The sequence below is a fragment of the Schistocerca nitens genome, chromosome 6, assembly GCF_023898315.1.
Source record: "Schistocerca nitens isolate TAMUIC-IGC-003100 chromosome 6, iqSchNite1.1, whole genome shotgun sequence".
Taxonomy (NCBI): domain Eukaryota; kingdom Metazoa; phylum Arthropoda; class Insecta; order Orthoptera; family Acrididae; genus Schistocerca; species Schistocerca nitens.
The window spans coordinates 170,711,375-170,733,165 of NC_064619.1; the positions used below are offsets into that span (position 1 = coordinate 170,711,375).

The window sequence follows — 21,791 nt, forward strand, 5'->3', positions numbered from 1 at the left end:
TTTGTTAATGTATCAAATTGTAAACAGTTTTGTTTGACAGTGATTCAAACGACACAAATAAGTTTCTCTGTTCACCTGTGGAATATAACATTTTTATTACCTCATATTGTAAGCAGCTTGATTTGTTTGTGTCACTGTAATTTGTAAGCCACAGTGTAATTTATTACAATTAATTAATTGTTTTGGGGAAATAAACCTTGAATTGTATGTCCCCTTTTCATTAACCGAATCCCATCCAAATCATCCGCTGAAATTACTGTGTAACAAATGCATTAGATCGGAGTGAAAATGTACTATGAGAAGAAATGCAAGATAACCTCGACAGTCGTAGTGACCCTGAAGATTCTGTAGATCATTCCAGTGAGGAGGACCAAGTGGCATCTGTCTCTGAGTAAGGGAAGTCTTTATCTGATTTTATTGTCTGTGTACACGTACTTTTATAGCATTTTTCTGTCAGCAAAGACGACCTGCCATGGCTAGCTGAAACAACATTCAGTTTAACAATCACAGATTGCTTGTAATAGTCTATGAAGAGCCATGTGTGTGTGTGTGTGTGTGTGTGTGTGTTCATCTGAACTTGTATGAACCCAAGTGCATCCACTGCAATGTTAAAATACATTTTATTCACTAAAAGAGAGGAAAAAAGTGTGAAATATCAAGGTGGAGAAAATGTAACTTCAGGATACTGGTCTTACAAAAACATGGGATGCAACACAGCACAACATGCTGTCATCTTAGTTCAATACTAGGCTGTTAATAGTTGATTGTACCACGCAATTTGTGGTGGTTTTGGGAGGGTTCCGCATTCATCTCCTTGGATGCTGACCTGGATTACATTTACTCAAACCACCCAAAAACATAGCTTTTAAAAACTCGTGTAGTTAAACGTTAATTCTGGCAGTCAATTTTTAAAAGTATAAGGCATGAAAATAGTACAATAAATCCATCAACACGATCAGGTGTGAAGTTTCATTAGCACAGTGTGGCATAAGTTCGATGAGTTTTTAAAGTTTATTTCCTATTTCTTTACTTTGAGGAGAACTAATCAATGGCATTTTTGCTTGTTCTATTTGTTAATAAACCACAGGAATTGCTCAAGTTTCCTGGTACCAAAAATGTCAATTTTAGAATCTTGCCCCCCTCTTGCCTAAATTTTTGTGGATGCTCATGCCTAAGTGCACAGTAGTTTTATTCATTCATTCAAAGTTAATTATATACACAGTGGAGAAACTTTCAGTAAGTTTTGTAAGCCATCTCTCAACAACTCATTCTCAAATGGTATGTATAGCTTAAAGGCCTTTGCCAACTTTAATCTAAGGAGGTGCTGAAATTTTCTGGCACAGGAAAACAGTGTGTCACTCGAAGAGTAGAACATGGCACTGCATGTATCTAAGTAGGTATCTTCCCGAAAGTTACCAGTGTGTATGGGTGTACCTGCTGTTTTTTGGCAGATAGCAATTAGTTCTTAGTGACAACTGTGAGACACTAATTTACTGTTCTGGGCAGCTATTCTACATTTTGTATCACCTGGTCGAGTGAACATATCTACACAATAAGATTATATTGCCTTTTGAATACTTAGTTACTGAAAAAATGTTGCAATAAATGACGTGTTAGTGATTAGGTTGTGGTTCAGCAGGATCTGCTTGTTCCAGTCAAGCTGATGTACGAGTTGGAGAAAGAGATGCTCATACAAGTTACTCTAATTTGACAGGAGTCTTCTGGGGAAATGTACGGTCTTTAAAAATTATGCTTTTCATTGTTCAGAAAAGCAACAAGTTCACAATTCTCACCAGTATTGTCAAGCTCCTTAGGAAGTCATGGGAAACACTCAGAGCAGCTTAACTAGTGTCCTGGTCACTGCTTCCTCCGTAATTGCGCTCTCGGTAGACCTGCCACTACTTGGATGCTTTTGCACACCACCTGCATTCCTTCAAAGTTGATGTCTAACCTGACGGTAATGGCAGCTTCTGGCAAAATAATGGTCCAGCCCATGTCTCAAGGCCCGAATTGTGCTACAGTGGTTTGAGGAGTATGGTAGTGAACTTACATTGATGTCCTCGCCACCAATTTTCCTGTTCTGAATCCAATGGAACACCTCTGGGATGCTATTGGGCAGCATCTCTGTGCCTGTAAACAACTCGTCTGTAATTTATGGAAATTGTATGATCTGTGCATACGCATCTGGTGCCATATATCTGACACCCATGTAGAAATTGTCAAATAGATGCCATGCAGAATCGCTGCTGTACTGCCTTCCAAAGGTGAACCAACGCACTATTAAGCAGGTAATGTAAGTAAAGGGGATGGCAATACTGAAAGTCATGGGTTCTTTATCATAGCCCCACATGGAATCTGCAAACAGACATCGTATGTTTTTTCCTCAGTAATTCCCTTCTTAGATTTAAATATATTGTGTGAGTGTAGTAGGTTGCCTAAAGATATGTCATAAAATACCAGAGAATAACAATAAAGAGCTTAATACATTAGTCACAATCTAGGGCGAATGGAATAACACCTAAAATTGGTTACTGGATGAACTACATGATTCTCTGGACCCTTTTAATCAATGATTAATTCAATGGCCAACTTAACTGACTACAGCCGTTCATATGAAGGTAAGATTTTACTTTTAGTTGAGATATATGGCACATACTGTATGTGCCATTGGAAAGTACATTCCGAAATTTTTCACACACACACACACACACACACACACACACACACACACAAAATATATTCGTACAATAGTGAAAGCTGTAATAACATTAATGATCATTTGAATTGCACTACTTTCTAATTTAAACACATTATTTGACTGACTTGTAGTGTTTTTGCAACTCTTTCACCATCTGTATACTGATAAGATAACCATTCACTAAGTTACACCTACAATAATTATTTGAACACAGAAATTGGGTGTAGAGCTGCAATAAAGTGGCTTAAGAACAAACTTTAGTCTGTTCGGTGAAGTTAGTCAACTTTCAATGGAGCTACGTGGTTGTAGACATACCTGTAACTAGCAAACAAATCACAAACACTAACACCAATGTCTTCTTACATTTTAACTCTCCATGAAGAATAATCTCCAGTTTAACAGGAAAAATTTGGCCATCTAAATGTCTCCGTATCATTTTATTGTTTTCTATAAAACTGTCTGATAATGTGCCTAGGGGATTTGGAGAGATAACAAATGAATTACTTTAACAACATTGGTCAAACTGACCTCTCAAAATAAGACACATTAAGTGTTTTCTTAAATAACACAGATTATAAAAGAAAATAACTGAATGCTCAATATCTGCAGTCAATAACATTATCCTTTTCCGTTTTTCTGAGCATATCATCTCACTATTTATTTCTTCTGGGTGCAGGAATGAGTATACATTGCCAGTATGGTGATTCTGACGTTGGGTGGAAGTGAAATGAAGAAAGGAAGCTCAAGAATTTCAATGTCCCACTGACATCAAGGGGTCAGGGGTAGAGCAATAACCAAGCTTGGCAAGAACAGGGAAAAAAATCCACCATGGACTATTTAAATAATGAAAAGAAGCATCTTTTTAATCTCCCAAATTGACTTTATTCTTGTCGTATGTGTCACTATGCACATAACAGAAGATATGAACTCAGAAAACACAACAAATGCACACGAGGATAAAGTCACTTTAGGGGATTAGAGAGGTGCTTCTTTTAATTATTTAAATAGGCCACGGCTGATTTCTTTCTGTTCTTTTTCAACTTGGTCTGACACTTGACATCAGTGGGACACATTGTAATTCTACAATCCAGACTACGATTCAAATACTATACCTGCCTTTCACATGTATTATTACTTCTCTAACTCTTTCACAAGATGAAAGAAAAGAACTGGTTAAGAGAAGAAGGAAAGAGAGTATGTTAATCCAATTTTTTTTTCCTCCTTAACGAAACTTGTCAAAAACACACTGCAGTGAAATTCCTGGACTGTCACGATAGACGTAATGTACGTTAATATATAAATAAGCAGAGACCAGAACACTGCACAAGAGTGATTCTCGACAACAGCAAAAAGTATCTGTTGATGTTAAAGGAGCATTCCATGTATTTAAATGAATAATGGTACTATTTAGTATTTGTGCTGAAGAAACTGAAAGAAATGATCATGGGTGGATTATATGCAATTATTTGACTATTTCTGCACTTATTGGACAATAATAATATGCCCATGTTTCTTATATGAATGTTACATCTATGTTGAGTGCTAACACTGGTTTTGAAAGGAGTGACCTCTTAAATATTAAAACCTGCAACTGGATGTACAATTAAAAAACAATGGACAAATAGTTCTTTTCACCTTTAATTCAGATTTAATTGGAACTAATAAAATAGAGTCTTTAAAGAAGCTTACGAAAGGGTAGACGGCTGGAGATGGTGGGGAGGCAGGGGAAGGTTAAATTCTGTTAGCAGTTTGTCATATATGGGCAATGCAGTATCATCAGTTTTAATTTTTAATGTACTTCCACTAAGCAGAACATTCAACATTTATGAAATTCTATGACTGATGTGAAAAAAGGACAGCAATAATAATTTAGAACATCCTACTGCAGCGGGATCACTGGAATAAAAAATAAATAATAAATAAATAAAACATAAAAAATAAAAAGTTATTGATGACCCAAATCTTGCAGGCCTTTCTTATTAGCACAAAAGGGAAAGTATTATATACTTCATGTGAATTATGCAGTCCAAAAACCCTCTGGATTAAGTAAACGTGAAAGGAATTACAAAAAGGAAAAATAATGTTAAAAAAAAAACATTGTTGTATTAACACACAGTGAGCTCTACAATGTACAAACTTCAAAATAAATAATTTTAATTACAAAGAGACACAGGACAATGTAATATTACATTAATTTCAATAAAGTTGTCAACCATCTCATGGAAGTTTGATTATTGGAAAATGACGATGAGTTGAAAAGTCAAATTCTGGTGGTGTGGTCGAATCTTTCTTGTGGCCTCCTGCAAGTAGTTTCAGAACAACAAAGTTTGTTTTGGCCACTTTCAGCAGATCATTAACCTGTATAAAAAGTAAATGTACCATTAGATCTTTGTTTTAGACATTGCACTACACACTAACGAGAGGGAAAGAGAATAAAAATAATCATATCCCATGCAGCTAACATAATAAGCATTAATATAAAACATCCATAAGCAGGTTCCATGCATTAAAATAACCCAGTTAGACTGAAGTGTGTGGGAGACAGACAGAGAGAGAGAGAGAGAGAGAGAGAGAGAGAGAGAGAGAGAAATGTTTTTGATCTATCAACAGAAGTTTATTCACAATCAAAATGTTTATCTAAATTCACAATGGATGAAATTTTGACTTGTAACAAACACAATAAAAATTACAACCTTACTATTATTTGATGGTTAGGAGTGAGACAATACAGAGATACCCAACAGCACAGTTTATTAGCACTCTCATGAGCGTAATTTAGGACAAAAAGCTCAACACATCATCTACTGCAATTCCTTGTGACTAAGCAACCAAAAAGTATACTGGACCCAAGAAAGAGAGACATTGTAGAGGTAATGTGAATTTAGGGAGCAGAGATCTTAAATAGCTTCTAACCAGGAGTGAACTATATAGTTTCATCTGTGTGTTTTGGTAGTTTAGTTTTTGAATCTCTATGTATTAATCTACTTTATTGGACACAGTTCTTGCATTTACCCCCGTGTCTACTGTAGAGTTCTGTAGCGCTTTTTATAAGAGAACACTGGTAACCCATGTCCTGAAATACTGATTTAACCTTCCTCTCACGTTGACAACAACTACTGGTACATTGCAAAAATATCTGCCATTAAGAATTACTACATGGCCACAACCAACTACTTGTCATCTAGACCAACTACCTGTCATCTAGAGCTACAAGTATGTGTCTGTCTGTGTATATGAATTTTATGTACTTCCAATCACAGCTTTCATGGTCCAGTTGGCTAGCCAATGGGATTTGCACCAATCCAGCAATGGTAGCTGAATGATCTCCAGTCAATCTCTGGGCACTGACCCAGATGGCACTGATTTGTTGAAGTTTTGTTCTGATATACTGGCACATGTTGTGCAATAATCTAAGTCAAGTGACAATTTGATCAGCAGAATAGTCTTGTTAATATGCTGTGTGACATGTGGTTCCATCATGTGGATAAGTTGGAATACCGTCCATCATAAATTCTTTATTTCAGGTGGTCTGTCATCAATGAAAGTTTATCCAACTGGAAAATGTTTATCAGAAATATAACAGAAACAATGAGGAAGTGCACAATACACTATAGTACAAAGGGTGATTAGTGATTCAAAGGGTACGAAATAGATGATACTATGGGCATTTCAGAAAGAGCACTGTACAGGAGGAGGGGGAGGAGGAGGAGGAGGAGATTAGTGTTTAATATCCTGTAGACAATGAGGTCATTAGAGACGGAGCACAAGCTCGGTCTACGAAAGCATGGGGAAGTAAATCGACCGTGCCCTTTCAAGGGAACTACCCCAGCATTCGCCTGAAGTGATTTAGGGAAGACGTGGAAACCTAAATCGGATGGCTGGACGTGGGTTTGAACCATCATCCTCCTCAATGTGAGTCCAGTGTGCTTAACCACTGTGCCATCTGGCTGGGTAGGAGTACTGTACAATTCATATGAAAAAGCTATGTGTGAGATGGAAGCTGCATCGGTTGAATACTGAGCAAAAGCAATGTGACAACGAAATTTCCCGCTATGTTTGGGCCATTTTTTTCAGAATGATTCTAACTGAATGCCTGAAGCAATTAAATTTGTTACTGTTGGTGACACGCAGGTACTGTGGTTGATGACAGAAGGGAAGAATAATCAATGAAGTGAATGGAAGCCATTAGCTCTGCAACTAAAAAATAAAATTTACTTCACTAAGTGATGTTAAGTATGATTTGCTGGAACATTCACATCATTTGCCAGATATGGCACACACTGACTTCCATCTATTGTAACACCTAAAGAAATCTGTGGTTGGAAAAGGTTGCAGCACTCATGAATGGCTATTTTGTAGATCCTCCTGAATCCAACCTTTGGGATGGAATCTACTCACTGGAAGAGTGTTTCACAATGTCTATTAAAGAAGACCACGTCATCATTTTGGGAAAAAAAGATATTTCATATCCAGTTGAGAATTCCTCTCCCCCCTGCTCTTATAAATTTTGATTTTCCTAGTTGGACCTCTCACAAAATTGTAAACATGGTCCACCTCACACTACAATCTAAAATATTATTCATGGATAGCTATCCAGTCATGCAATATGAAACACCCCCCCCCCCCCCCTCTCTCTCTCTCTCTCTCTCTCTCTCTCTCTCTCCCCCCCCTCCCCCATATAATAATACATACAGTAAGTAATGCTTACCTCTTGATCTTGATTTGTAATCCCTTCTAATATTGTTCGGGCTTTATGGAAATGTTGACACCCCGACAAGTACAAGTTTGTGCTTGTAGGTGGCTGCTCATAGCGTTGCAAGGAAGTCATCTCTCTAAACTCCGTATACTGCATAGGTGGGGGAGTCAACAAGCTAGCAAATGGTGCAAATCGATGCTCATAGCGTACTTGTTCATTATCAAATTCTGGATGAGGAAGCCTGATTTTTCCATCCAGTCGGAAACCCACCATAGCCTGTGAACGTATGAGGAGTATTTCATAATGACCAGTTGCTTACATCATGAAATTAAATTTACATGACTCTATAAACTTGAGAAAACGTCTTGATAATTTTTAACATTCATGTGCCACATTCATGACTTAAATGAAATATGATAATACAACAAAATTTTGGTTTGTATAACAATAATGGAAATTCCTGGAAGAAGCAATACATAAAATACGGGAATGACACATTTACAGACACAACCACACAGACATCCAAACGCACTCTCCCACGGCTAAAGAAAGACTAATTATTGATACTCGATTATTGAAAGCAGTTGCCTGAGCTAGTGGAGAGGGTGACAGGGGTAGTGAAACACATAAGGAGGGGGTAGTGGAAAAGAGGCAGATCTTTGGATGGATGACTCCATGGCTGCACAATGAGATAAAAAGTGTAGAGAGGGTAAAGCAAAAAAGAAATGTAGGAACAGGGAACGGGGGAGGGGTGGAAAACAGAGAGAAAGGTGAAGGTGAAAAGAGAAAACGGGAAACGAGACGGGTTGAAACAGGAAGGAAGGAGAGGGGGAGACAGTGAGTGGGAGTGGGAGTGGGAGTGAGAGAGAGAGAGAGAGAGAGAGAGAGAGAGAGAGAGAGAGAGAGACTGGATGGGGGGAGAGGTGGGACAAAGAGTGGTGGAAAAGACAGATCATGATCTGGACTGCGGAAGAGTGGTGTGGACAGAAGATAGAAGGGAAAACGTAAGGCAAGGCAGTGGTAACAGTTTAGTGGAAGTGTAGGCTACAGGGGATTGCGAGAGTGCAGAATATGTTGAAGTGACAAAAGGTCCATGTAGAGAAGCAGCTGTTGACGTCATTTGTGTTGCGGAGTGCACCATGTTCAGCAACTGGATGGTCAAGTTTTCAGTTTGCCACAATTTGGCAGTGGTCACTCATGTGAGTTAACAGTTGGTTACCTGTCATGTCCACGTAAAATACTGTACAGTAATTGCACCATAACAGATATGTGACAACTGCTTTCACACCTGGCCTTATCTTTTACTCACTAGGAAATGCCTGCAACTGGACTTATGTGGGTGGTTGTATGGGACAGGTCTTAAACCTACTACTTTCTCCCACCACACAACTCCCCCCCCCCCCCCCCCCCCATGTGGGCACTCACTCACTCTCTCCTCTCGACACTCTGTGCCTCGTCATCTGTCCAAAGACCTGCCTCTTTTGTGTAACTCCCTCTTTGTGACCCCTTCCGCATCTGTTCAGACAACTGCTTTCTGTAATCGAGTGTCAATAATTAGTCTTGCCGTCGCCACGGGAGTGGGTGTTATGGTGTCTGTATGGGTGCACGTGTGAACATATGTACTTTTGCTAGAGACAGCAACTGTACTCGAAAGCTAGTGAGAGTGCTGTTTTCCATTACATGTTTCTGGGCTCAATGCACTGGTCCACTACAGGTGAGTAGTTGCCTTTCCCTTATTTTATGTAAATATTGGTTTGGCTATGTTTTCTACTACGCTACCATAAAATGACCATCACAGAAGTTATACCTTGTACAAACCACCACAGATATTCTGCAGTGCTTGATAGATCATGATCTCCCTCCCATAAGGTCTCATTTTCTTTTTCTTGGCTTTATTCTTTTTATTTGCTCTACTCCTGTTATGTTGCTCAACTACAGATTCTTGCTCAGCAAAGAAGCTTTCAGCACGGTTCAGGGCAGAAACCAACCAGCTATACAAGAATTCATACATGTACCTGCAAATAAGTTTCTGGTAAGTATGGTCAGTATCAAACAACAGATTTCACCATTTGCAACAATGCATTAATTTCTAACAGATCAATGAATTCAAGCACTTAATGAATGTTCTTAACAATAATACATTGGGGTCACTGTTTCATCATAACAAATTTTTATGTGGAAGACAAAGGTGAAAAATGCTTTTTGTTTTGTTAGAAGGCACAACCTATTACAGAGTCTTCCTCCTAAAACGTGTGTCCATCACCACCTAAAGCATGAGTAAGCAACACCCTTCCCCCACCAATATTTTTATTCTTATTTTTCTGAATGGACTGCTCCCTTTCATACATGATACAGTATGAAAGTTATACATTGCTGAATTCACAGCAGAATCATTTTATCAGATCTGGATGGAGAGACAAAGGGAAGTTGATGGTTAAAGAGACAGTTATAAGGTCCAACTGTAATGAAAAATTTCTCTTGGGCATCAAAACTTGTATATTTCTAACCTGGAATTTTACCTCAGCTGTCACAGACAGTGCAGCATTTTGCTTACAGAAGTGGCAGTAAAAAATTTTTGATAGTAGTAGTAGTTGTTGTGGTCTTCAGTCCCGAGACTACAGTAGAAACCCTCTAATTTGACCTTGGATGGTCCGTCACTCCGGTTAGTCCGACCATGCTCAGGCTCGCAAGCCTGTGCCAACTTGTCCCTGACTGGACACCTGTTGGGCCATTGTTGTGGTGTCTATCGCTGCGCATATTGTTATACTATACATTACTGTGCAGTTTTATCCTTTGCTTGGATTAAAAAACATCGTCGTTTGCTTTATTCCGTATTCTCTACAGTACTTCCTACTGTAGATTAATTGTGTGTACAGTTGTCTGTTCTTCAACATGTCTGGATTCAAACGTAAACACTTAACTCTTCCGCTAAATGAAAAATTAGCAGTGCTACAAAGACTGGATGAAGGGGAATCACTCCAAAAAATTGCAAAGGAACTGAACGTAGGTGTTACGACAATTAAGGATTGGAGGAAGAATCGGAAAGACATTGACTCCTATACAGTTACAATTGATGGTTAAAACACTCGGCAGAATCGCAAAACATTAAAAAAGCCTAAACTTGAACTGCTTGATAATGCATTGTGGATGTGGTTTTGTCAAGAAATAAGGAAAGGAAATCCAATATCCGGACCAATTCTCAAAGAAAAAGCAACAGTTTTGCACAAAAAACTGGAAGCCGAAAGTAAATTTGCTACCAGTGAAGCTGGATTGATCGCTGGAATACTCATCATAGTGTCCGATTTTTTTCTATTTCTGGTGAAAAACTCTCTTCCGATGAAGCAGCTGCTAAGGAGTTTTCTGTTAAGTTCCAAGAAATTGTAGGAGAAAATGATCTGTTACCATAGCAAGTGTGTAACGTCGACGAGACAGGGCTGAACTTTAAAATGTTACCAACAAAAACACTCGCAGCTTCAAATGAATCCGTAGTAGAAAAAACTTATAAAAGATAAAATAATAGTCATTCCTTGTAGCAACGCAGATGGTACCCACAAGATCCTCTTGTTCATCATTGACAAATCTAAGAAGCCAAGGGCATTTAAAAATCTAAAATTATCTTCCTTGTCGGTTTATTAACGCAATCAAAAATCTGCTTGGACGGACTGCAACCTTTTTAAATCCTGGTTTTTCGACGAGTTTGTGCCATCAGTCGAAAATGACTTCATGCAAAAAAATCTGCCTGTTCGTGCTCTACTGCTGTTGGATAATGCACCATCACATCCATCTGAGGAAGATTTGGTGAAAGGTGACATAAAAGCTCTCTTTCTGCCTCCTAATGTGACCTCGTTCATCCAACGAATGGATCAGGGCGTTATCAAATGGTTAAAAAGGCGATATCACAGGAAGTATATCAGCTCAGTATTGGAAAAATCTGAAGGAGGTCATAACTTATTTGATGCAATGTAATCCCTGAACATCAAAGATGATATCTACACAATCGCTGCAGCATGGGATGAACTGAAACTTGACACACTGCGGAAATCATGGTGTAAGCTTTGGCCAAAGTTATGACTGAAAATGAGCATACCAAAGAGGAGCAAAACAACAATGCACTGCAAATCGTTAAAGATCTACAAACTCTGGAGCTGAACATCCATGCCAATGAAGTTGAAGAGTGGGTCAACGAATGTGACAAAGACTGGAACACTTTTGTAGAGCTGAATCACGACCAGATTGTTGCCACTGTTAGGCAGGAAACTGTGAATGAGAACTCTGACGGCGAAGACGAACCCCCCAACGCAGATTTCACACAACAATGCAAAAACCGCTTTTGACATGGCCCTTCAATACATCGAGCAGAATCCAACTTCAACTCCAATGGAAGTTTTGGGGATAAAAAAATGGAGGGACACTGCAGATAAATCTAGAATAACATCTGTTAAGCAAAAATGTATCACTGACTTTTTTTTCCAAGTAATCTGTTTTCGTTTTTACTGTAAAAACAATTCATACAGTGTAATCATTTCTTAGTTTATACATACAGTAGTTTATTTCATTGCAAAAAATCTCTTTTTTATATACAGTGCTATAAACATTTTTTAGTTTACAGTATATATCGTTTATACGTTATTAAGTACAGTACAGTACTCTAATTTGTCGTTTTTCCTTTCCAAAAAACCAATACATATTATAGTGTGTGTACACTTTTATAGTAAATATATTGTTTAACACTGTGTAAAAAACATCTTTTTATATTACTGTAGATGTCTTTTAGTTCTTAAATTGTTTAATTTTTTGTACTAAATATCTTCATATGTTTTGCAATAAATATTAGATTTTTCGGATAATCTGCCCTTTTTTTCTTTCCGACCATGGGCCCGGTCCCAAAGGTGACGTATTAGAGGGGTTCTACTTTAGTTTGATGCAGCTCTCCATGCTACTCTATCTTGTGCAAGCTTCTCCATCTCCCAGTACCTATTGCACCCTACATCCTTCTGAATCTGCTTAATGTATTCATCTCTTCGTCTCCCTCTACGATTTTTACCCTCCACGCTGCCCTCCAACGGTAAATTGGTGATCCTTTGATGCCTCAGAACATGTCCTACCAACCAATGCCTTCTTCAGTCAAGTTGTGCCACAAACTTCTCTTCTCCCCAATTCTATTCAATACCTCCTCGTTAGTTATGTGATCTACCTATCTAATCTTCAGCATTCTTCTGTAGCACCACATTTCGAAAGCTTCTAGTCTCTTCTTGTCCAAACTATTTATAGTCCATTTTTCACTTCCATAAATGGCTACACTCCATACAAATACTTTCAGAAACGACTTCCTGACACTTAAATCTATACTCGATGTTAACAAATTTCTCTTCTTCAGAAATGCTTTCCTTGCCATTGCCAGACTACATTTTATATCCCCTCTACTTTGACCATCATCAGTTATTTTGCTCCCCAAATAGCAAAATTCCTTTACTACTTTAAGTGTCTCATTTCCTAATCTAATTCCCTCAGCATCACCCGATTTAATTCGACTACATTCCATTATCCTCGTTTTGCTTTTGTTGATGTTCATCTTATATCCTCCTTTCAAGACACTGTCCATTCCGTTCAACTGCTCTTCCAAGTCCTTTGCTGTCTCTGACAGAATTACAACGTCATCGGCAAACCTCAAATATTTCTTCTCCATGGATTTTAATACCTACTCTGAACTTTTCTTTTGTTTCTTTATTGCTTGCTCAATATACAGATTGAATAACATCGGGGAGACGCTACAACCCTGTCTCACTCCCTTCCCAACCACTGCTTCCCTTTCAAGCCCCTTGATTCTTATAACTGCCATCTGGTTTCTGTACAAATTGTAAATAGCCTTTCGCTCCCTGTATTTTACCCCTGCCACCTTCAGAATTTGAAAGAGTTTTCCAGTCAACATTGTCAAAAGCTTTCTCTAAGTCCACAAGTGCTAGAAGTGTAGGTTTGCCTTTCCTTAATCTTTCTTCTAAAATAAGTTGTAGTGTCAGTACTGCCTCACGTGTTCCAACATTTCTACAGAATCCCAACTGATCTCCGCGTGAGGTCGGCTTCTACCAGTTTTTCCATTCGTCTGTAAAGAATTCATGTTAGTATTTTGCAGCCGTGACTTATTAAACTCATAGTTTGGTAATTTTCACATCTGTCAACACCTGCTTTCTTTGGGATTGGAGTTACTATATTCTTCTTGAAGTCTAAGGGTATTTCGCCTGTCTCATACATCTTGCTCACCAGATGGTAGAGTTTTGTGAGGACTGGCTCTCCCAAGACCGTCAGTAGTTCTAATGGAATGTTGTCTACTCCCAGGGCCTCGTTTCAACACAGGTCCTTCAGTGCTCTGTCAAACTCTTCACACAGTATCTTATCTCCCATTTCATCTTCATCCTCTTCCATTTCCATAATACTGTCCTCAAATACATCGCCGTTGTATAAACCCTTTATATACTCCTTCCACCTTTCTGCTTTCCTTTCTTTGCTTAGAACTCGATTTCCATCTGAGCTCTTGATATTCATACAAGTGGTTCTCTTTTCTCCAAAGGTCTCTTTAATTTTCCTGTAGGCAGTATCTATCTTACCCCTAGTGAGATAAGCCTCTACATCCTTACATTTGTCCTCTAGCCATCCCTGCTTAGCCATTTTGCACTTCTTGTTGATCTCATTTTTGAGACGTTTGGATTCCTTTTTGTCTGCTTAATTTACTGCATTTTTATATTTTCTCCTTTCATCAATTAAATTCAACATTTCTTCTGTTACCCAATGATTTCTACTAGCCCTCGTCTTTTTATCTACTTCACCATCTGCTGCCTTCACTATTTCATCCCTCAAAGCTACCCATTGTTCTTCTACTGTATTTCTTTCTCCAATTCCTGTCAATTGTTCCATTATGCTCTCCCTGAATCTTTGTACAACCTCTGGTTTAGTCAGTTTATCCAGGTCCCATCTCCTTAAATTCCCATATTTTTGCAGTTTCTTCAGTTTTAATCTACAGTTTATAAGCAATAGGTTATGGTCAGAGTCCACATCTGCCCCTGGAAATGTCTTACAATTTAAAACCTGGTTCCTAAATCTGTCTTACCATTATATAATCTATCTGATACCTTTTAGTATCTCCAGGATTCTTCCATGTATACAACCTTCTTTCATGATTCTCGCACCAAGTGCTAGCTATGATTAAGTTATGCTCTGTGCAAAATTTTACCAGGCGGCTTCCTCTCATTTCTTAGCCCCAATCCATATTCACCTACTATGTTTCCTTCTCTTCCTTTACCTACTATCGAATTCCAGTCACCCGTGACTATTAAATTTTCGTCTGCCTTCACTATCTGAATAATTTCTTTTATCTCATCTTACATTTCATCATTCTCTTTGAAGCAAGTTGGCATATAAACTTGTATTACTGTGGTAGGCATGGGCTATCTATCTTGGCCACAATAAGGCGTTCACTATGCTGTTTGTTCCCCCATGAACCATGGACCTTGAGGTTGGTGGGGAGGCTTGCGTGCCTCAGCGATACAGATGGCCGTACCGTAGGTGCAACCACAACGGAGGGGTATCTGTTGAGAGGCCAGACAAACGTGTGGTTCCTGAAGAGGGGCAGCAGCCTTTTCAGTACCTGAAGGGGCAACAGTCTGGATGATTGACTGATCTGGCCATGTAACATTAACCAAAACGGCCTTGCTGTGCTGGTACTGCGAACGGCTGAAAGCAAGGGGAAACTACAGCCGTAATTTTTCCCGAGGAAATGCAGCTTTACTGTATGATTAAATGATGATGGCGTCCTCTTGGGTAAAATATTCCGGAGGTAAAATAGTCCCCCATTCGGATCTCCGGGCGGGGACTACTCAAGAGGACGTCGTTATCAGGAGAAAGAAAACTGGCGTTCTACGGATCGCAGCGTGGAATGTCAGGTCTCTTAATCGGGCAGGTAGGTTAGAAAATTTAAAAAGGGAAATGGATAGGTTAAAGTTAGATATAGTGGGAATTAGTGAAGTTCGGTGGCAGGAGGAACAAGACTTTTGGTCAGGTGATTACCGGGTTATAAATACAAAATCAAATACGGGTAATGAAGGAGTAGGTTTAATAATGAATAAAAAAATAGGAGTGCGGGTTAGCTACTACAAACAGCATAGTGAACGCATTTTTGTGGTCAAGATAGACACAAAGCCCATGCCTACTACAGTAGTACAAGCTTATATGCCAACTAGCTCTGCAGATGATGAAGAAATTGATGAAATGTATGACGAGATAAAAGAAATTATTCAGGTAGTGAAGGGAGACGAAAATTTAATAGTCATGGGTGACTGGAATTCGTCAGTAGGAAAAGGGAGAGAAGGAAACATAGTAGGTGAATATGGATTGGGGGGAAGAAATGAAAGAGGAAGCCGCCTAGTAGAATTTTGCACAGAGCATAACTTAATCATAGCTAACACTTGGTTCAAGAATCATAAAAGAAGGTTGTATACCTAGAAGAATCCTGGAGATACTAAAAGGTATCAGATAGATTATATAATGGTAAGACAGATTTAGGAACCAGGTTTTAAATTGTAAGACATTTCCAGGGGCAGATGTGGATTCTGACCACAATATATTGGTTATGAACTTCAGATTGAAACTGAAGAAACTGCAAAAAGGTGGGAATTTAAGGAGATGGGACCTGGATAAACTGAAAGAACCAGAGGTTGTAAAGAGTTTCAGGGAGAGCATAAGGGAACAATTGACAGGAATGTGGGAAAGAAATACAGTAGAAGAAGAATGGGTAGCTCTGAGGGATAGAGTAGTGAAGGCAGCAGAGGATCAAGTAGGTAAAAAGACGAGGGCTGATAGAAATCCTTGGGTAACAGAAGAAATATTGAATTTAATTGATGAAAGGAGAAAATATAAAAATGCAGTAAACGAAGCAGGCAAAAAGGAATACAAACGTCTCAAAAATGAGATCGACAGGAAGTGCAAAATGGCTAAGCAGGGATGGCTAGAGGACAAATGTAAGGATGTAGAGGCTTGTCTCACTAGGGGTAAGATAGATACTGCCTACAAGAAAATTAAAGAGACCTTTGGAGAGAAGAGAACCACTTGTATGAATATCAAGAGCTCAGATGGCAACCCAGTTCTAAGCAAAGAAGGGAAGGCAGAAAGGTGGAAGCAGTATATAGAGGGTTTATACAAGGGCGATGTACTTGAGGACAATATTATGGAAATGGAAGAGGATGCAGATGAAGATGAAATGGGAGATAAGATACTGCGTGAAGAGTTTGACAGAGCACTGAAAGACCTGAGTCGAAACAAGGCCCCGGGAGTAGACAAAATTCCATTAGAACTACTGATGGCCTTGGGAGAGCCAGTCATGACAAAACTCTACCATCTGGTGAGCAAGATGTATGAGACAGGCGAAATACCCACAGACTTCAAGAAGAATATAATAATACCAATCCCAAAGAAAGCAGGTGTTGACAGATGTGAAAATTACCGAACTATCAGTTTAATAAGTCACAGCTGCAAAATACTAACGCAAATTCTTTAGAGACGAATGGAAAACTGATAGAAGCCGACCTCGGGGAAGATCAGTTTGGATTTCATAGAAATGTTGGAACACGTGAGGCAATACTGACCCTACGACTTATCTTAGAAGAAAGATTAAGAAAAGGCAAACCTACGGTTCTAGCATTTATAGACTTAGAGAAAGCTTTTGACAACGTTAACTGGAATACTCTCTTTCAAATTCTGAAGGTGGCAGGGGTAAAATACAGGGAGCGAAAGGCTATTTACAATTTGTACAGAAACCAGATAGCGGTTATAAGAGTCGAGGGGCATGAAAGGGAAGCAGTGGTTGGGAAAGGAGTGAGACAGGGTTGTAGCCTCTCCCCGATGTTATTCAATCTGTATATTGAGAAAGCAGTAAAGGAAACAAAGGAAAAATTCGGAGTAGGTATTAAAATTCATGGAGAAGAAGTAAAAACTTTGAGGTTCACCGATGACATTGTAATTCTGTCAGAGACAGCAAAGGACTTGGAAGAGCAGTTGAACGGAATGGACAGTGTCTTGAAAGGAGGATATAAGATGAACATCAACAAAAGCAAAACGAGGATAATGGAATATAGTCAAATTAAATCGGGTGATGCTGAGGGGACTAGATTAGGAAATGAGACACTTAAAGTAGTAAAGGAGTTTTGCTATTTAGGGAGTAAAATAACTGATGATGGTCGAAGTAGAGAGGATATAAAATGTAGACTGGCAATGGCAAGGAAATCGTTTCTGAAGAAGAGAAATTTGTTAACATCGAGTATAGATTTAAGTGTCAGGAAGTCGTTTCTGAAACTATTTGTATGGAGTGTAGCCATGTATGGAAGTGAAACATGGACGATAACCAGTTTGGACAAGAAGAGAATAGAAGCTTTCGAAATGTGGTGCTACAGAAGAATGCTGAAGATAAGGTGGGTAGATCACGTAACTAATGAGGAGGTATTGAATAGGATTGGGGAGAAGAGAAGTTTGTGGCACAACTTGACTAGAAGAAGGGATCGGTTGGTAGCACATGTTTTGAGGCATCAAGGGATCACAAATTTAGCATTGGAGGGCAGCGTGGAGGGTAAAAATCGTAGAGGGAGACCAAGAGATCAATACACTAAGCAGATTCAGAAGGATGTAGGTTGCAGTAGGTACTGGGAGATGAAGAAGCTTGCACAGGATAGAGTAGCATGGAGAGCTGCATCAAACCAGTCTCAGGACTGAAGACCACAACAACAACAATGGTGTTTGTAGTAGCTTACCCGCATTCCTATTTTTTTATTCATCATTAAACCTACTCCTGCATTACCCTTATTTGATTTTGCATTTATAACCTGTATTCACCTGCCCAGAAGTCTTGTTCATCCTGCCACCGAACTTCACTAATTCCCACTATATCTAACTTTAACCTATCCATTTCCGTTTTTAAATTTTCTAACCTACCTGCCCGATTAAGGGATCTAACATTCCATGCTCCGATCCGTAGGACGCCAGTTTTCTTTCTCCTGATAACTGTGTTACTTAGAGTCTCAAAAATATCATTCATGGCAATCACACTGGGATGAACACACATTTGCTTATATTATAATATATTCTGGGCTCACACATCTAACTAATAATTTGAATCTCAGAACAGATATATTCACATCCGTCTTTTGCATTCATACACCGAGAAGAATTCACCGTTTCTTCTTAATTTATCAATTTTTGGGGTTCTACTTTCTTATCTTGTTTGATCTTTTGTATTTTTAGTATGAAGTGAAGGGAAATTTATCTTATTGATACTATAAATATCCTTGTGTTGTGTATCCATTACTAGAGCTGAAATTATTTCCAAGCATATTTTAATTACATAATGTCTAATTATACGCAGAACAGAAATATAACATACACATATGGCTTCAGATTCCTTACCAAAAGATGTAATGATATTCATGTGTGCTGTACAGTTCAAGTTCAAACCCAGACAGCAAATACATAATCATTATCCTCAAAGTATGATACAAAATCCAGGTTCCAAAACATGCTAAGTGTGGCCTTGGTGTTTCAGACTTCAAGGAAAGTGTGTGCAGATATCCATCAACTCGTTCAGCCTGATTCAGAAACACAGAAGAAAAATAAATAAACTGTTTACAAACATGTAACTAACAGGTTGTTGCAGTTTAAATTAACAATACCTGATAGCACAGAAACCAAATCACGCATTTTTTTAAGAAAGAGAGGAAAACAGAAGATTAAGGTTTAATGTCCTGTCAACAATGACATTAAGGAGACAGGACCAAAAAGGTAGAGACAAGATGAGAGGACAGGAAGAAAATGAAGGCAATACTTGCATGAAATTTACAAGAAATGTCATACACAAGTGTCACATATCAAAACGTGCAGCTCTAGAATAATGTAATTTATTATTGATGTAATATGGCTGGAACTACTGTTTAATGTGTGACGAACATCATTGTTATGGAAAACATGATAATCTCCAACTTTTGTATTCTTGAAAGGTAGGAAGTGCAAAATCACCCACCCTTTCCTGGTGAAAGGGGGGGGGGGGGGTGTTATTTTCCTAAAAAAGAAATATTTTTCTCAGATATTCGAAACAAAAACTGAGCACTTAACCACACCTTCAAATATACACTGAAATTATGCAGTGGAACATACTTGTCAAGAAGGTAACTCTGGATTTAGAACTTAGTGTGGTTTCTCTTCACTATTAATTAAAATTTTTAGTATTCTGTTTAAGCAGATTATTTTCATTTTCTACAGCATAAGGAAAAGACACATATTAAGTTGCGGACAGGCACAACTAAAAGACACTCACACATTAGATTTATGCCACAGCCTTCATCAGCAAGCACACCTCATGTACACAATTTCCATCACCTGAAGTTCAGATCAGAATGCAGCTGTTACTTAGAATGGAAACTGCTATCTGGTGGAGGCAGCGAGTGGGAAGAGTACGGATGAGGAGAGAGAAGAATACAGTCTGGCAGAGGATGCACGGACTAGACTGCCGATAGATGCAGCATTGGAAGGCTGTGGTGTGATAGGAAGGTGGGGGACATGGAATGAAAATGGAGAGGGGCAGGGAAGGGGATAGATGGGCAGGTGTGTTGGCTGAGGGTGGCAAGCAAAGAGAGGGGAGATGAAAATATGGAGCAGGTGATAGGACAGAGAGGGTGGAAACAGTTGGGTGGAGGGTGTGGAGACGGTATGCTGCTTTAGGTTGAGGCTGGGATAATCTCAGGAATGGAGAAAGTATTGTAAGCATAACTCTCATCTGTGCAGTTCAGAGAAGCCGGTGGTAGAGTGAAGGATCCAGAGGGCTCAAGTAGTGAAGCAGCCATTGAAAGCACACATTTTATTTTCAGCTGTGTTTTGGGCCACAGGGTGGTCTACTTTGCCCTTGGCCACAGTTTGGCGATGGCCATTCATCCTGGTGGACAGCAAGTTAGTAGCTGTGCAATGATTGCAATAGAACTAGTATATGACAAGGCTGCTTTCATGGGTGGCCTGGCCTCTGGTTGGAGCCCTCTTATTGGGTAGGATAAGGCAATGACAGGACTGGAATAGGAAGTGCTGGATGGTGGATTGGGCAGGTCTTGAACCTAGGTCTTCCACAGGGGTATGATTTTTGTGGCAAGAGGTTTGGATTGGGAGTGGTGTAGGGATGGACTAGGATGATGCTGAGGTTGGGTGGGCAACATAATGCTATTTTAGGAGGGATGTGAAGGATCTTTGGCAGAATGTTCCTCATTTCAGGGCAAGATGATAGGTAATCGAAGCTCTGTCGAAGGATGTGGTTCAGCTGTTCCAGTCCTGGGTGATATTGCATGACAAAGCCACTCTGCATCAATGACCTTATCTGTGCACAACACATGACTAAATGACCTTGCTGATTGTTGTTCTTCCCACCAATTATCATCCCACTTCCTCCCTCATCCTCACATATTTTAGCATTTTATTTTCCACACCTATCAGTGCCACACGACTTTTGGTCCTCAACTTAATCAATGCCGCCTCCCTCTTTTTTTCCCTTATCCCAACACATGCATACTATCACACATTATTGGTTCCTTTTCTCCCAGGTTTTTGAATGTTTTAATGTACTTTGTGCATTTTTATACATTTGTGTGCATTTTTATGTATTCGTGTCTATTTTGCATGTATGTGCATGTTTTTGCATGTCTAAGTATTTTTATGCACCTTTTCTCTTATCCAGCTCCCCTCATAACCATCTGACACCTTTTTTCGCCCATTTCTGCATCGTTCCCATTTCCCTTATGCCATCCCCACCACAATGGACCCAGCTCCATTTTTCTGCGCCAGTTCAGAAAAGTATCTCTTTCCCTGACTAAAACCCAGTCCCACATCCTGCTTCTTAAATGCTACCTAAACCATGGGATCTCCCCCAATGCCCTAAACATAAAAATTCCTTGCTCTGGATCCCACCTCTCCTTTCACAATTACCTTTGCCTTTTCAGATTCTCCAAAAACACATCTCCATGGCACATGCATCCCAGAACCACCTCTGCTCCCTCTGCAAGACACTGCTACTGTGCAATCCCTACGCCATACATCACATCTCTGAAACTGAGCTCCTTGCTCTCCAACACCTCGACGATCATTCCAACACCACCTCCATAAGTCATCCAACCTGTTAGCATCTACTGCCAAAGTGGTTCCATCCCAGAAGTCCAGCATAACCTCCAATCTCTACTTAAAGCCTTTGGCTCTTCCCAGAACATCTTCCCCGAATCCATTCCCCCTCACCCCTATGACACCCCACATACCCATCTTCTACATGGTCCCAGAAATCAACAAACCCAACAACACTGGATGCCCCATTGTGGCTGGTTATTGTGCCCCCAG

The 21,791-nt window shown here is 39.4% G+C and overlaps 1 protein-coding gene across 2 annotated transcripts in view; it reads right to left on the minus strand.

The window, feature by feature from the left end:
* Positions 1–4,828: 4,828 nt before the first annotated feature.
* LOC126262436 (N-alpha-acetyltransferase 35, NatC auxiliary subunit) overlaps positions 4,829–21,791 on the minus strand; it is a 135,169-nt gene continuing 118,206 nt past the window's right edge. For both annotated transcript variants that reach the window (XM_049959082.1, XM_049959083.1), the window contains 4 exons: positions 18,837–19,015; positions 9,202–9,409; positions 7,407–7,670; positions 4,829–5,056 (listed from right to left, as the gene is read on the minus strand). In XM_049959082.1, coding sequence (XP_049815039.1) covers positions 4,916–5,056; positions 7,407–7,670; positions 9,202–9,409; positions 18,837–19,015 — 792 coding nt within the window. In that variant the 3' untranslated portion in view covers positions 4,829–4,915. The remainder of the gene's footprint in view (positions 5,057–7,406; positions 7,671–9,201; positions 9,410–18,836; positions 19,016–21,791) is intronic.